General features: G+C 47.9%; 1 protein-coding gene across 1 annotated transcript in view; it reads right to left on the minus strand.

Annotated features, from left to right (window-relative positions):
* MRPS18C (mitochondrial ribosomal protein S18C) overlaps positions 1-17,493 on the minus strand; it is a 115,231-nt gene that overhangs the window by 30,519 nt on the left and 67,219 nt on the right. Inside the window, exon 4 of the mRNA XM_085636578.1 lies at positions 2,180-2,237. Within this exon, the coding sequence (XP_085492704.1) occupies positions 2,180-2,237 (58 nt within the window). The remainder of the gene's footprint in view (positions 1-2,179; positions 2,238-17,493) is intronic.

Genomic DNA, 17,493 nt, shown 5'->3' on the forward strand with positions numbered 1-17,493 from the left:
GGCTCCGCACCCTAGCCTGGCTAGGGTTCGGAAGCTGGGCCCGGACCCGGGGCTTGTGCTCTGTCCCAGTGTCCCAGGGTGCGGGAGCCCCCCGTCCTGCAAGCCAGCCGAGGGTCCGTGCGCTGGGGAAGGGTGTCAACCGTGGCCCGGGGAGGCTCTCCCCGGCCTGGCTAGGGTTTGGAAGCTGGGCCCGGACCCAGGGCTTGTGCTCCGTCCCAGTGTCCCAGGGTGCGGGAGCCCCCCGTCCTGAAAGCCAGCCGAGGGTCCGGGCGCTGGAGACAGGGGTGCACCGGGGCCTGGGGAGGCTCTACCCGGCCTGGCTGCTTTCAGAAGCAGGGACCGGGCCGGTGAGCAGGGGTGGCTGGCTTTATCTGCCACGCTGGCGGAGTGGAATTTTCTGCCCACCCCTAATCATGAGCTGGCCTACCAGTGACCCTAGACGTCACCAGGGGCTGTATGCAATGATGTGTGCTATTTCGGGGCTGTGCCTTCTACAGATGTGGATAGAAATAGACTTTGAAAGTTTCTGGCACCCAGTACAGAAAATAAAAAATAATGGTTATAGAGAATGCAGGTACATTAGCAGGAGAGCTATATTCACATGTGTGTATGAGAGGAGCCATTACAGTGAATAACGTCACAGCATTGAAACAGAAGTTGTTTTCCACTGCTGTGACCTCACCAATGGAACCAGTGGCTTTCCCTTGACTTTGGAATGAGAGGGGAGCCATACATAACACAAAGTTGTAAATGGAAAGCTGTCACTGAACCGGAAGTTTCCACCTTGGGGTCCAAGTGACATCATAGACAACTCGAGCTTTGCTCTTTTTCTACTTAATGTTTCTCAGAATTCCTGAGTGGAAAACAACCCCACTGTTGATAGCTGCCCATCTACAATGTTATGCTATGTATAGCTCCCTCCAAGATTCCCACAAGTCTAGGGGAAGCTATGCAGAGCGCGAAAACTACCGCTCTACAATTCTATATATTGTACATTTGTGGCAAAAAACAGGAGGTTGCGCAACATGGAAGGGGGTTTTCTTGTTTCCAGAAAAATGTGTGAAACAATGTGGATTCACAGAATTTGTGGAATGTGAATTTAGAAAATTTGACTTTTTATGATTAAGTTAGGTATATTTCCTGGTAGCAAAGGCAGATCTCTCTAAATGAATGCTAGCATCTAAGGGGAAGAGGCAAAAAATTATCAGAATGGGGCTCAAATGACCAAAATATACAATTCCAGTGAGAACCTCGGACCCGACATTAAGTGTGGCTTTGGGGTTGGAAAGGGAGAATTTTGGAAGGTGGCAAAACTGGCACTGCCATCTTCCATTCTGGTGAGGATTGTAATTTGAAAAGCATTTCTGAAATCTGTGAAGGGCGAGATGCCTTATGTTCTGCAGTATTAAGTGTTGTTGCTTAAGTTAGAATACTGATATTGAAGGTTACTGACTGTCTGCCCACTCTTGCTCAGCATTTGCTCTATTAGAAGAACTGAGCTAAATGGCGTGCATGCACAAGTCTGCGGAGGTGCATTTCTGTATTTGTTCAGGACACATATACTAGCGCAGCCATACTGTGTCAGATTTCAACAATCTGAATCTATCTCGTCATCCCGCAAACTTTGTCCCCGCAGGGAATCACAACGCGGTTGTTACAACGACCGCGTTGTGATTCCGCATACCATTACTCCGCAAGTCGGAACAACGACTTGTGGAGGGGGGCGCTGGATGTTGGAATAGTATAATTTAGTATTCCAACTCCAGTCTGTGTGGACACTAGGGAAGGTGTTGGATTTTAAATCCAACACCTTCACCCCCACCTCCCCAAGTCTTTGTTCCGACTAGCGGAGTAATGGTATGTGGAATCGCAACGCGGTCGTTGTAACAACCGCGTTGTGATTCCCTGCGGGGACAAAGTTTCGCGGTAAACGTTGTTTACCCTAGCATACAACATTACTGAGCATTCTTGAATGCACTCCACAAGAACATTTGACACCAACCGAAAACTCTATGCAGCACATACTCACATCGAGTATTGCGGATGACGCACCTCATAATACTGCATTCCAGCATTATGTTGGCTTCCCAAGTAAGGATAACTGTTGTCCATGGATTTAGGAAAGCTACTTGCAAGAAGGAAAATAAACAGTTTGGAGCACATCACGTTATATACATACCCGTTATATGCCTGCCATAAATGCGACCCGTGTATGGAGAAACAAACTGGGACAGCAACTGTTGAAGATAAACATGAGCAACATGTATTAGTTGTGAGTGCCATCCAGGTTACCTGCCTATTCTTTTGTTTACTGCTGCTAGTGGTATGTCTTTTTTACGTGAAGTACTGCAAACCACGTGGGAACGTTTTGAAGGGTTCCAAACCAGAGAGACGGATTACTGGGCTCAAATTGTGACAATCTGAGCTTTTTACGACTAGTATCCTAGGGCTGAACCCAAATATAAGCACCAAGTGCCCTCCTTATGCTGTTGACCCTTAGGGATGCGAAGTCAAGCAGTCACAGGCTTATTTAGGGAGTTGGTGTGAGGATGGCGATTCAGAACACGAAGAGACATCAGATAGGTCAATCTAGTCTAAGTCAATGTGTAGTCTCTTAAATGAGAAAATGCTTTACTCATTCACACACAGCACAATACCCTATATCAGTGGTTCTCAAACTGTTTAGAACCAAGAAGTGTTTTAGAACAACAAACTTTTGCAACCCACCTACCTTTAATGGGTGTGAGGTGCAGTGATTCTTATAATGTAACTGAAGCATCATGTGGTGGCGCACTATCATTCACAGACAGCACAAGTTTCATCAACTTGGCCACTAAACTTGCACAGACATACAGCTTTACTGATAAAACTATATAGTACACAAATGATAATGTGTGGAAATCTGGTTTATGTGAATATTTATAAAGTGTGCATCACCAAGTAAGTGTTTTGATTTGTTTCGACCCTATTAAAATGCTTGTTTCAAGCATACTTCAGAATTACAAAAGAAAGTTTTTCCTTTTGCTTTCCTAATTGCTGGATACATAGGGTTCATTTACAGGTATTTACATTGTGTTGTTTATTACCAAAAATAACATCCAACATTGTCACATAAATCACTTTCAAAACTACTCTCACTTTGCAGTGAGAGAAAGAAAAGGAAGCACCAGTACCCATGTTTAAAGAATAAACCAGCATTATATTTAACCTCTGTTTTTGAATCACCAGCAAATGTGACATGTTGACACAGAATTTAAAGACATCTTTATTTATTGCTCCGACTTTCGAGACCCACTAAAAACCAGCTTCTGACCTTCTAGTGACACTGCTCTATATAGCTTATCAGAAGGCAACAATTAATAGTCAAAATTCTTGTAAACTCAATATTCACAGGGGATACACCTTAAAGTGATCCAGTGGGACAACCTTCAGTGAAAAAACATTCGAACAGTCTACGGCAGAGGTCTTCAAACTTTTTTAGGGCCAGCCCCCCGGCAATATTTTTTAGGAGCCGGGCCCCCCATCACTAAAATTTCTGTAAGTTGGGATTTAGCATCTTTTACAACCTGTTTATTCCCGAGGTGTCAGCTGACAACTAATTTTCACAACAGCAAAACATAAGCAGGATTTTGTAATGTTAAGATTTGTGAGTTGTAAATCTGGCCCACAACCACTGAACTCATTCAACACCCTTTGATGGGAAACTTTATTTTAGGGAAAACCACCACAAGGTCAGTGGATGCACCCCCACCTTTCAGGACCACATATATTATCATGCAGCCTGATCTGGCGAACAAGCAGATTGATGGCAGACCTGGCAACCACATCATTCTCGGGGCAAGGTCTTTGCTCTGAAAATACATCTCAATCAATTGAAATTCTCACTGCCATATACGTTTATTTTTTTATTATCATGCGAAAGCAATATAGCTACCATGGACCCTGGTGCAGGCAACGAAAATGGCCTCCTTGACTAGATATGGGTATAGGAATACACTGCAAGTATCCGGGTTTAATGGTCTGAAACTACATTAAGGCTGTGCAGGAGGCTTCTTGACCGCACTATCACAAATGAACAGGAATGGGTGCAAAACTGCAACAAATGGCCTGAAAATGCCGTATTATGGAAAATACTATGGCAAATGGTCAAATGTAATTTTGCCCCAAGCTCTGAAAATGCCTGCATAACAGCAGATTTGCAGACGCTAAACTGCTGTTAGCTAAAATTCCAGGACTCACAGAGATAAGACTCTCAACTGAGACCACTGGACAACAAAGTGCAAGGCCGCTAGGTCATCCGCATTTGCACGCCGCAGTTATGCTCTGTGTAAGACCTCTAAGCGCTCTATTTTTTTCTCCAGTTTGTTTTTATTTAATGGTTCCTTTTTGTCTGGCTATCCGGGTGTTCCTCTGCCTTTTAGAAAGATTCTCAGCAAGGAAAGCATCACCCGGACCTTGAGAAGGTCGACAGAAGTGACTTCAGAATTGTACCTTTTGGTGCGACCCAGAATTAGTAGAATTGGAGTGACTCCGTGGCTGCAATCTGAAAGCCAGCGTGTGCTAAAGTTTCTGGATATTACATTCAGAGTCACTAATATTCCTTTCCCTTCTAGTGGTGTTTAAACCCACTCAAGTTTTGTGAACCTTTCCCTGTTTCAAGTACGTGTACAGTTAATGGAACTGTTGCATGCCCTGCGTGTGTGTGTATTTATGTGTGAAAGAATATCAGCTTGTCTGATAGTGTGAACACCTGTTGAGTGATAATGTTTGTACAAGTGCTGTGCTGTGAGGCAAAACTCAAATTATGTTTGGCAGTGGTAAAAAACAGAAGTATTGCGAAGATGGGGGAATAAGGAAATTATACTGCAGGAAAATGTTTAAGCTTGACCTACCAGTAGTTTCAAATGTCTTGACAGCTGTGCAATGAACCGATGTAAAAGGCAGCCGCTAGGACGCCAAAAGGCACCAGCTAGTTAAGCTAAGGCCGGGGAAGAAGCATCTCTCTCCCTGTAAAGCAGCATGTTTTTTATGTTTCATTTTGTATGAAAGTGAAATTCGCTACCAATAGTCTGCCTTTATGCTGCTGTGTCTCAGATTAAAGAAATGTCTAAGTTGATGCCTCCACATAGTTATTATTTGCTCTGACTGTTGCCTCCAATCAGAGAGTCCTGTTTGCGATGGCCATGATTCTCAAAAATAAACGGCAGTAAACGTGATTCACACGTCGGAATGAATGAGGTGAAGGGGAATTCTTTCTGTGAAGCTCACGACCCCCCTGAGGTGTTTCCATGCCCCCCCCCCCTTGGGCGGCACGCCCCACAGTTTGAAGACCTCTGGTCTACGGGGTCCTTTCTCGGGTATCCAGGTCATTGTGTGCCCTTGTAAAGGCAGACTTGATCATGGCCAGCACTAGTGAACACTTTTGTATAGACTTCTGCCCACCCACCATTCAGTACCTTCCCTGGTTAGACAGTACTTTATTATTCATGTCACTTTTTCAGCATTTCTATCACAAATGAGAGGTCGGCTGAAAAATGTGATTGTGAATAAGAAATTAGTTACTTACCTGTAACTGTAGTTCTACAGTATTGGAATCTTTCATACATTCATATGCTTGAATCCTTTCCCGCCTAGAGATGGGAGTATCCCAGTATATTTATGAAGCATTGTAGTGATAGGTATAGACTAGAAAAGGCCTAGGCCTTTTTAGTTTAATAACCTATCAGTCATTTTAAAGAAGAGACCACATTTTAACCTTTGACCAATCAGAATGGACCACCTTCTATTACACTCCTGTGAGCAGTCCCAGTCCCTCAGATTGTTGAGCACCAGTGCAATATTTGATCACTGATGAAAAGAGAGACAGGTGAGCTTCCCAGGGAAGGCGGAAGAGTCACATGTGAATCTATGAAAGGTTCCAATACTGGAGAACTATAGTTACAGGTAAGTAACTCATTTCTTACTCCAGTATTGGAACTTTCGTAGATTCACATGCTTGAATCGGAGTAAAGAGCAGTAAAAAAACTCATATGAAGTCTTACAAAGTTCCCCAAAAATAGAAGCAAATAATATTCATGTATAGAAGAAACATTACCTTAACAGTATAATGCATTTCACCGTATAATCGGAACAATTTGCATTATCAGACATACACGTACATAAATACTGAAAATGTGCGTAACTAACAAATAGAGGGTGGGAAGACAGGAGTGCTCAACCTTCATTGGACCGGATGTTGAAGCACTGCTTGGCCTACTGCCATATCCTTGTGAACTGCTGCATCCAAGCAGTAGTGCTGAGTAAATGCGTGTCTGTTCTTCCATGTTACTGCACAGCAGATATCCGGAAGAGAGACGCTGACAAACAAAGCCGTAGAAGTGGAGACAGATCTAGTAGAATGGGCACGAGCGATTGTAGTTAAGGGTCTGCCCGCTTTCTGGTGGCAAAACTGAATGGTGTTGAAAATCCATTTAGAAATGTCTTGCTTTTAGAGTAGATGTCCCTTTTAAGGAGCACTGAAGGCCACAAAAAGTTTAGATGTGTTGTGAAAGTCTTTAGTCCTGGACAAATAAAACTTAAGACATCACCCGATGTCTAAAGTATGAAGCACTCTTTCTGCTACTAAAGAAGGATTGCGAAAACAGGTTTTGAGAATGACTGTTTTGATAAAGTGAAAGTCTGAAGGTATTTTGGGAATAAATTCAGGGTTTTTTCAGAGAAAAACCCTCTCGTCTCTAAACTGGAGAAAGAGGTCCTGAATGGTAAATGCCTAGAGTTCACTAACTCTTCTAGTTGATGTGATGGCGAGGAGAGCCAATTTCCAGGAAAGAAACTGCATATCTGCCTAGTGGATTGGCTCAAAGGGATGTTTCATTAGTTGAGACAGAACACTATTTAGCTGCCATTGTGGAGGTGAGGGCCCAATTGGAGGAAATGTCCGGAATAGGCCTTTAAGAAACTCCTTAATTATTCTGGAAGACCATAGAGACTGAGATGCAGAAGAGTGCCAGAAATGTGAAATGGCCACTAGATGGACCTTGACGGATGAATGAGACAAGCCTGACTGTGCCGAGTGGAGGAGATAAGGAAAACATTCTTTCAAAGAGGAGGAGACCGGATGCACACTAACTTGGCTACACTAGATGCAGAATCTCTTCCATTTCAGACGATAAGTCTTATTGGTGCTGTCAGCAAGAGCCCTGGCTAGAATATCTCTGCAATCCAATGGTATATTTAGATGTTGGAATTCAAGGTACTCGGGAGCCATGCCGATAAATAGAGCAACCTGAGGTCAGGATGGAGAACTTGGCCCTGGTGCATTGTCAGGAGAGTTGGGAACGGTGTAGACAAAAATGCCGGACCATGTAGTCAAAAAAGGCATTGCACCATGATCCCGGATGGGGATGCCAGCTTGCATAAAAGGATTAGTTACTTACCTGTAATCCTAGTTCTCTTCCAGGGGATCCTCATCAAAGTCATAAGCATTAGAATATTCCCGCCCATGTGCGGGATCCCGGAAACAGTATATTATATGTGCCCCACATATATATATCCATACATATATACCTATATGTATACACAAGCAATTGCAGCCCATAACACCCTAGAGCTGAACCATGCTGTAAGGAATTTCCACTATACATAAGAAAATAGCATTATAAACATGAGAAACAACATTATAACTTGTTTGGAAACTGTTTTAATGCTTAGAAAACAGCAGAAATTCTTAGAAAACACTGAAAGCATAGGAAGCTCCCAGGCTGCATTGCAAATACCCAGTCTAAAAAGACTGAAAAGCTAACTAATAGCTGCATAGCAAAAAACTGACACCGTGCCTTTAAGGCACACCTGACCCCCACCTTCCCATCATGCCTCAGGGGTGGCAGTTAGGTCAGTTGTTCTTTGCGGGGACTGAAAAGTCATGGCACAAAGAAATAATAACCTCTGAAAACTATCACACCTTTGCCCGGGGAGGCGGGAGGGTTGCTTATGACTTTGATGAGGATACCCCTGGAAGAGAACTAGGATTACAGGTAAGTAACTAATCCTTCTCTTCCAGGGGATCCTCATCAATAGTCATAAGCATTAGAATAGAATAGCGAGCCTCACCTCATCCCCCTGCGGGCAAAGGAAAAAAACAGAGAAGGAACAGTATGCTTAGATAGACCCCGCTACCCAAACAGGTACCTCAAGGAGGCTTGGCCTACTTGGGCATCCGCCCTGGAATCGGATTCGAGGCAGTAGTGCCTGGTAAAGGTGTGAACCGATTTCCAAGTGGCCGCCTTGCAGATCTCTGCCATTGGAACGTCGTGCAAGAAAGCTACTGTGGCCGCTTTCCCCCTAGTGGAATGAGCCTTAGGGGCCAAAGGTAAGGGCCTTTTCGCCAGCTGGTAGGCTAGGGTAATGCAGGAAACAATCCATCTGGAAATGGATCGCTTAGCTGCTGGGAAGCCTGTTCTCATGGCGCCATAGTTGACAAACAGCTGATCCGTCTTCCTAACGCCTCTGGTACTTGCCAGGTAGAATTTAAGTACCCTCTTGAGGTCTAAGGAGTGGAGCGACCGCTCAGCCGGAGTCGCTGGATTCGGGAAGAAGGATGGCAGAGAAATGGACTGATTAATATGAAAATCAGACACTACCTTAGGGAGAAAAGATGGATGTGCCCTTAAGACCACTTTGTGCTGGTGAAAAACTGTGTACGGCTCTTTAGTACAGAGAGCCTGGATTTCGCTTACTCTGCGTGCCGATGTAATGGCTACCAGAAAAGCGGCCTTCCACGACAGATGCTGTAAGGAAGCTCTGTGGATCGGCTCAAAAGGTGGGCCCATCAATTTGGACAACACCAAGTTCAACTCCCACGGAGGAGAAGGGTTTCGAACAGGGGGGAAAACTTTCTTCAACCCCTGCAAGAAGTCCTTGACCACCTGCATCTGGAAAAAGGAAGGTTGACTGGGAGACCTCCTGTAAGCTGTAATGGCAGACAAATGGACCCTGATGGATGCATACTTCAAGCCTGATCTAGCTAAGTGAAGGAGGTACGGAAGGATGACGTCCTCCTGCCCCTTTGTAGGATCAAGGTGATTCTCCCTACACCAAATGAAGAACCTCTTCCACTTAAACGCATAAGACGCTCTCGTGGAGGTTCGCTTCGCTTCTTTGAGAATATGCATGCAGTCAGGTGGTAGACCTAAATGTCCGTACTGCAGGACCTCAGGAGCCATGCTAAGTTCAGTGAGGGAAGGTTGGGATGTAGAATCCTCCCGCCCATCTTGGACAGCAGGTCCGGCCTGCAAGGCAGTCGCCTGTGAGGTCGCACTGAGAGATGGAGAAGGTCCGGGTACCACCACTGTCGCGGCCAGTCCGGAGCTATGAGGATCATCTTCATGTCGGATCTGAGCAGCTTGGATACCACCTTCGGAATCAGAGGCAGGGGCGGAAAGGCGTAGGCAAATGTCCCTGACCAGTCCACCAAAAGAGCATTCCCCCTGGTCCCTGGACGGTGGAATCTGGACGCGAAGGCGTGGCATTTTGAATTTTCGTCGTCTGCAAACAGATCGATTTCTGGACGACCCCAACAACGGAACAGTTCTGCCACCACGTCGTCGTGCAGCACCCAGTCGGGCTGATCTTCGAAGTGCCTGCTGAGTGCGTCTGCCTTGATATTCAACTCCCCCGGAAGGTGCACTGCCACCACCGAGAGGTTCCGGGCGAGCAGCCAGTGCCAGATCGCCTGTGCCTCCAGGGAGAGGGGGCGTGACAGAGTCCCGCCCTGTTTGTTCAGGTAAAACATGGTCGTGGTGTTGTCGGTCTGCACCAGGAGTGAGTCGGCCTTGATTGCTGGGAGGAACGCCTTTAGAGCAAGGTGGACTGCCCGAAGTTCTAGCATATTTATGTGGTAGCCCTATTCTTTTGCAGACCACCGACCTTGTATTTGGAGGCACCCCATGTGGGCCCCCCAACCTTGCAGCGATCCATCTGTCACCACCGATTGCACCGGAAGTGGGTGGTGAAATGGGACTCCCACCAACAGATTGTCCTGACGAGTCCACCATGCAAGGGAAGATTTCGCCACCTGGGAGAGAGAGATCCGATCTCCCCAACGGCCTGTGGACTGGTCCCATTGGTCCTCCAGAGCTTGCTGCAGAGGTCTCATTCGCAGTCTGGCGTTGGGAATGAGAAAAATGCAGGACGCCATGGATCCCAGCAGAGATGCTACCTGCCGGGCTGACGGCCTCTGCATCTGCTGCATAAGCCTGCATTTCCTCTTCATTGAAGACAGTCTCTCCCCCGAAGGATACGCTTTTCCCACGCTTGTGTCCAGAACGGAGCCAAGGTAGTGGATGGACTGAGTGGGCTGCTGCACGGACTTTGCCATGTTGACGTGAAGGCCGAGAGCGTGCAACTGTCTCAGACAGATCTGGAAGTCTTTCTTCACCTGCTGCTGGGATGGAGCCTTCAGCAACCAGTCGTCTAGGTAAGGGTAGACGAAGAGACCCTGCTTGTGTAGGCAGGCCGCCACCACTGCCATACATTTGGTGAAGACTCGTGGAGCCGACTTGAGTCCGAATGGAAGGACTTTGTACTGATAATGCTTGCTTCCAACCACAAACCGCAGGTACCTGCGGTGATGCTTCGCGATTGCAATGTGAAAGTACGCATCTTGGAGGTCCACCAAACACATCCAATCCCTGACTTGCAGATGTGGACATATTTGGTGAAGCGCCAACATACGGAACTTCTCCTTGACGAGGACTTTGTTTAGGAGACGAAGGTCCAGAATCGGCCGAAACTTGTGCTCTTGATCTTTTTTGGGCACAAGGAAGTACCGGGAGTACACTCCTTTTCCGACCTGCGAAGGAGGAACTCTTTCTATGGCCTGTTTTTGCAGAAGGGCCCTCACCTCCTTTTGGAGCAGTTTTAAGTGGTGAGGACGGGACCTTTTTGGCGGGATGTCTCTCGGATGCGCTCGAAAACGTAGCGCATATCCATTTCGCAGTATATTCAGCACCCAGCGATCTTTTGTGATGCTGTCCCACTCTGCTAGATGTCGTGACGCACTTCCTCCCACTGGAGTGGGCAACGGTCGTAGAGGAAGCCACAACTCATGACTTTCCTCCTCTTGTGGTAGTGGAGGACTGCTGCTGGTGTCCACCTCTGCCCCTGCCGGACTTTCCGCCTCGAAACTGCGATTTACCTTGGGGTTTACTCTGAGACCACTGAGGGGTTTGAACCCTCTGTTGAGGCCCCTTGCGTTGGGTGGGTCGAAAACGGCGCTTGAATTCCTTTTTCTTCTCCAAGCCCACAGCTTTGAGGGTGTCTAGCTCAGTTTTCATGCGCCCCATCTCCTCATCCGTGTGAGTGCCGAAGAGGGAGTTGCCAGAGAACGGGAGGTTTAAAATCCGTTGCTGAGCGTCTGGCTTGAGCACTGTCAGCCGCAACCAGGACGACCTCCTGGCGCACACGCCGTGTGTGTAAGAGTGGGCTGAGAGTAGCGCACCATCCGCCGCTGTGCTAATGGACTGATTAGCCACGAGAGCCCCTTCAGTAACAATCTCCTCAAAGTCCTTTTGGTCCTCCTTGGGGAGCTTGGACTTGAATCGCTCCATCGAGTCCCAGAGAGCCCTATCGTATCTGCCCAAAAGCGCAGCCGCGCTGGAGATTTTGAGGGACGCCGCCGCGGAAGAGCAGGCCCTGCGTCCCCAGGAGTCCTGGGTTCTACTCTCCTTATCTGGAGGAACGGAAGAGGAGGCCGACGCCGTCTGACCCTTTCTTGCAGCCGCCACTATTACGGAGTCCGCAGGCGGGTCCATCTTCACAAAGACGGGGTCAGAGGTAGCTGGCTTGTATTTTTTGAGGATACGAGCCGGAACCGCTTTGACGGTCGCCGGGGTGAGGAAGGTGTCCATGACTGGTTCCATGATTCCTGGAACCAAAGGCAGCAGTGGACGAGAGGCAGACTTCTGGTGAAGTGTTTCAAAAATCACCGACGTGGTGACTTGGGGGACTGACATCTCAATCCCCAGTTTCTGCGCTCCCCGCTGCATCACCTCCTGGTAGGTGTTGATGTCGTCTATGGGCGAGACCCTGGACACTGGGCTGCCCGATAGCGTGGGTGAATAGTCCCTGATGGAGGACTTGGTGGACGAGGAAGAGGAGGATGATTGAGTCCTCCGCTCCCGGCGATGATCGTTTGCCCGTGATCCAGATGAACGCCCCTCCCGCCTGGGGGAGCGCGATCTGCGTCGCCTGCTGTCCGGGGACTTCTGACGTGCTGGCCTGGGGGGACTAGCTCTGTCCACAGCCGCCACCAGCCGTTGCAGCGGAGAGTCATGCACTTGACTGACGTATTCCCGCAGCCTCCTTGTAGCCCCTGAGTCCTGCCAATGATTTGCTGGCAGCAGCCATCTGGGCGACAGAGAGATGGCCCCTTGAGTCTGAGGGGAGGACCTACGGGGTTGGCCGGCAGGCTCTCGTGGAATTGCCGGTCGTGGAGATGCCCCTGAGTGAGAGGAGGAATGGCGAGATGCCGACTGTCACCAGGACCACCGACCTGTCCGAGGCCTGCCTCGACGTCGAGCGTGGTCTTGACGTCGATCCGTGGCGTCGCCTTCTTTCTCGCCAGGACTCTTCTCTCGACGTCGAATGACGCCTCGATGTGGACCGGCGGCCATGTTCAGTGGGCGAAGAATGCCGCCTCGACGTCGAACGGCGATGTGAAGCCGACGACGGAGGCCCTCTCTCCCTCGACGCCGAACGCCGTGGGGATGCCGGCGGAGATGCTGCCACTCTCGACGCCGACGCCCTCGACGCCGAACGCCGTCTGGATGACGACGGCGGAGGATCCTGCTGTCTCGACGTCGAACGCTGCTCGAGCCTCGACGACGGAGGGGATCGTGCCCTCGACGACGGAGGGGTGACACCCCTCGACACCGGTCGTCGCCTGGTTGACGACGGCGGAGGGTCCATGCTCCTCGACGCCGATCGTCGTCGAGATGACGACGGCGGAGGTTCCCTGCTCCTCGACGCCGATCGCCGCTGGGCTGGCGACGGCGGAGGTTCTCTGCTCCTCGACGCCGATCGTCGCCTGGTTGACGACGGCGGAGGTTCCCTGCTCCTCGACGCCGATCGTCGCCGGGTTGACGACGGCAGAGGGGTGGTGTCTCTCGACGCCGATCGTCGCCGGGTTGACGACGGCGGAGAGGCTCTAGATCTCGACGCCGATCGTCGCCGAGTTGACGATGGCGGTCTGGACTTAGACGTCGACGACGTACCTGCTCTCGACGGCGAGCCCGCTGTCGAAAGTCTCTTCTTGGAAACACGACCTACCGGAACATCTTTCCTCAGCGCCGAGCCCGACGCTGAGGCGGAAGGACGAGAGGACTAGCTCCTAGATGAATCTCTAGGCCTCTTGGAGCCCTTCCTCACCGGAGATCGGCCTCTTGATGGTTGTGCCAGGCCATAAATGCGAATTCGCTCTCTGTACTTCAAAGTTCTCTTGGACAGGCTCTGGCAGTGAGTACATGTCTTGGAATCATGATCCTCCGGTAGACACAGGATACAGACCCTATGAGAGTCAGTACTGGCCTTCTTCTTGCCACAAGCAGGGCAAGGATCGAAAAGAGAAGGCATTTCAAGTTGGAAAAAATGCCCAAAACTGCCTAAAAAAGACAGCCTCTTACTGACTTAGATGTAAAACGTCGAAGTAAGGGAAAAAACAGTTGAAAAATAGACAATATTTTCTGACAAACTCAGAAAAAAGTGGAGCTCTGTTGCCAGAATCCTTCCAGAAGGAGCCGGAAAGAACAACTGACCTAACTGCCACCCCTGAGGCATGATGGGAAGGTGGGGGTAAGGTGTGCCTTAAAGGCACGGTGTCAGTTTTTTGCTATGCAGCTATTAGTTAGCTTTTCAGTCTTTTTAGACTGGGTATTTGCAATGCAGCCTGAGAGCTTCCTATGCTTTCAGTGTTTTCTAAGAATTTCTGCTGTTTTCTAAGCATTAAAACAGTTTCCAAACAAGTTATAATGTTGTTTCTCATGTTTATAATGCTATTTTCTTATGTATAGTGGAAATTCCTTACAGCATGGTTCAGCTCTAGGGTGTTATGGGCTGCAATTGCTTGTGTATACATATAGGTATATATGTATGGATATATATATGTGGGGCACATATAATATACTGTTTCCGGGATCCCGCACATGGGCGGGAATATTCTAATGCTTATGACTTTGATGAGGATCCCCTGGAAGAGAACAGTCATTTGCAGTTCTGGGGAGTTGAAAGAGATCCAGCTTCCGCCTGCCCCTGCAGAGTAAGATGCTGTCCAGGGTTGGTTGATGTAGTCCCCACTCGTGGCAAGAAGTTGTGAGCCTGCTGAGAGAATCTACTATGATGTTCTGCTTCCCGGGAAGGTGCTAACCTGGAAGATGCACCTTGTTTGAAATGGACCATTCTCATTTTCTTTTTAGCTTCCTGGGAAAGCAGATGGGTGTCTTGTGCCACCTTGTTTGTTTATGTAGTGCATAGACATTGTGTTGTCCGTACAAATGAGTACAGCTGAATTCCAAATTCTCTGGAGAAACACCTGAAAGGTGAGATGGATCGCCTTTAACTCCAACAGGTTGATGTGGGATTGACGCTGGTGTGGCAAGCATTTTCCGCTGACTTGAAGATCCTGGAGGTAGGCCCCCCAACCGTCCAGAGAAGCATTTGTGGTGATGGCTAGAGTTTTATCCACCAGGACAGGGTGTTGCACACACGTGGGGAAATCTTGATTAAATCTTCGAAGGATCCAATTAACTGTATCCACTGCTTGTCCACTTCCTCTTGGAGAGGTTGCATTCTGAACCGACAAAAGGGAACTAAAGGGATGCATGAAAACATCATCCCTAAAAGGGATTTGTAGCAGCAAACCGAAAGAGACTTTTTTTCTGTTTTGATGAGTTGCACCAATAATATTAGCAGCTTCTGTAGTTCTGGCTAAGCCTTTGAGAAGGCTGTGTCTGTTACGGCCACCAGAAATGTCTGTAACGGGAACAGGTTAGATTTTTCCCAGTTAAGCGTGACACCTAGTCTTTTGAACAGGTCCGTACAGGCTGTGGTGGAAGTTTGTGCAGCTGTTACTGTGGTGCCTTGACGAGCCAGTCGTCCAAATAGGCTTGATGGTGATGTAGTCTGAGGTATGCTGCCACAGGAGCAAGGTACTTTGTGAAAATGAAGGTTGCTGATTTGAAGCCAAAGGAAGTGCTTTGAATTGATAATGGCTACTGGCTACTGTAAACCCGAGATATTTTCTGTGATTCGGATGTATGGGTATGTGGAAATGTGCATCTTGGAGGTCTAGGGTTCTCATAAAATCTCATTGGTTCAAGAGTTAAAGAACCTCCTGTAGTGTGACCATTCTGAAGGTTTGCTTTCTCAGAAATGTGTTGAGATATTGGAGGTTCAGGATTGGACGCCACTGCATTGACTTTTTGCATATAAAAAAAGTGGGAATAAAAGCCTCTTCCTTGTTGAGAAACTGGGACTCTTTCGATAGCTCCCTTTTGCAACATTGTTTTGATTTCCAATTTGAGAAGATGAGGATGTTTGTGAAGGGATGGTTGTGGAGGATTTGGTGAGGGTCTTTGGAGAAATTCAAAAGTGTGTCCGAATTGGATGAGGTCTAAGACCCATTGGTCAGTGGTAATATCCCTCATTGGCGCAGGTAGTTGGACACTATGTCTCCAAGGCAAAATGAGGGAAAAAACTGAGAATCCAGAGATTCTAATGCATCATTGTCAACGACTGAAATCTTTACCTGCTTGTCCTGATTTTCCTCTAGCTGCAATCTTGCATACAACGATTGAGGTGGTTGCCTTTGTTGGTACTGGGCCCGATAAGGCTGGTAGGAGGTAGAATAGGAGGGATATTTGTTTTGTTGATAACCTTCTTTTCTTTATTAGAGGTTTGTCCTCTTCCTCTTGAGCCTTGAAGAGGTGCTTCTCAAAATTGCAACAGCCTCATCCACATGCTTCCCAAGAAGGCTTGTCTATCATAGGGGTGGTCTAGGATTTTGTCTTGAACCTCAGGACGGAACAAGACAGACTTTAGCTATCCAGGATGTCTGAGGACTGCAGCACCAGACAACTCTCTAAATCAAGTAACAATAATGTCCATAGCACAATCTATTATTTCACTAGAAGTGCGCTCCCTTCATGCAGGACCCTCCTAGCTTCCACTTTCACGTCTTCAGGCAGTTGTTCATTATATGGAGCCATAGCCGACCACATTTATAGGTTGTACCTTCCTAGGATCACTAGCTCTGACCGTAAGGGAAGACATGCAAAAAAAACGTTTGCCTATGGTGTCAAGGCGTCGTCTATCTTTATCTGGGGGAGCTTAAAGCTGTGCCGATGGATTTTTGGACCGTCGCTAAACTGCTTGGGTAACAACAGAATCTGGATTAGGATGACCAGTGAGGCATGCTGGGGCATCTCCTAGGCCCTTTATATTTTTTGTCTAGCCATAGTAAAACTGCCGCCACGGACGTTGGTGTCTGCATAACTTAAATACCTTCCTCCCAGATGCAACTGATAATGGGAATGGCTCTGACGGACTTCCGAAAGATTTCTTTAAAGTCATATAAAAAAACCCGTCTGCCTGTTTCACTGGCATGGGTAAGTCAAACCTCTTCGCGGCTCTCTCAAGGAGGTTGTGGAATCTACCCAGGTCTTCTGGGGGAGAATATGCGGGAGGAGGAGTTGGTGATGATGGGAGTGGCAACAGGTAATTATACCATTCTGTTGATGTGTCACAGAGCTCACCTTCCTCCCTGTCTTCATCCGATAAAGGATCTTTGATTGGGAATGTTTGTGTTGTGCGCATCATTGGCGAAGACACTGGTAGCGGTCTTGTAAGCCAAGTTGGTGAAGATGGCTTTGTTGGTGATTACGGAAGAGGAGATGGTGTGGGAGCAGTTGCTGAGGAAGGGGAACGCCTGGGTAATCAGTTAACATGCACTGCAAATTTGAAAGAAAGTATGATGGTAAAGCAACCATGTCCTCTTGGTACCGATGCTGGTGGTAATATTCCTGAGGACCATAGTAACACTGGTCATAGTATTCATCCTCTGGTTGATATTCAACATGTACCTCTGAGGGGCTGTGTGCCACCTCGAAAATACCATCCTCTTCAGAATCTTCTTCATCAAGAAGGTAAGTTGGTAACAGCGGAGAGATTTTACTTGGTGAAATATGAGGTAGAGTTAAAAGAAGAGATTTGCTTTGTTCTGCAGTTTTTTGCTTAGTTGACTACACTGTCAACGCCGTAATTGACGGTAGTGCCAAATCTTTCGTCAGCAGTGAACCCGAAGACAGGTGTGCAACATCCATTGACGGCAGAGACTTCGTCAACGGAGGTGACATTGTCGACAGCGGCATCTTCATCAATGGCGGGGGCAAGTTCCTAATAACTGGAAACGTGTGATGGTGGTTCCTTTGCTGAAGAAACCGT

Source organism: Triturus cristatus, chromosome 2_1 (assembly GCF_964204655.1).
Source record: "Triturus cristatus chromosome 2_1, aTriCri1.1, whole genome shotgun sequence".
NCBI lineage: Eukaryota > Metazoa > Chordata > Amphibia > Caudata > Salamandridae > Triturus > Triturus cristatus.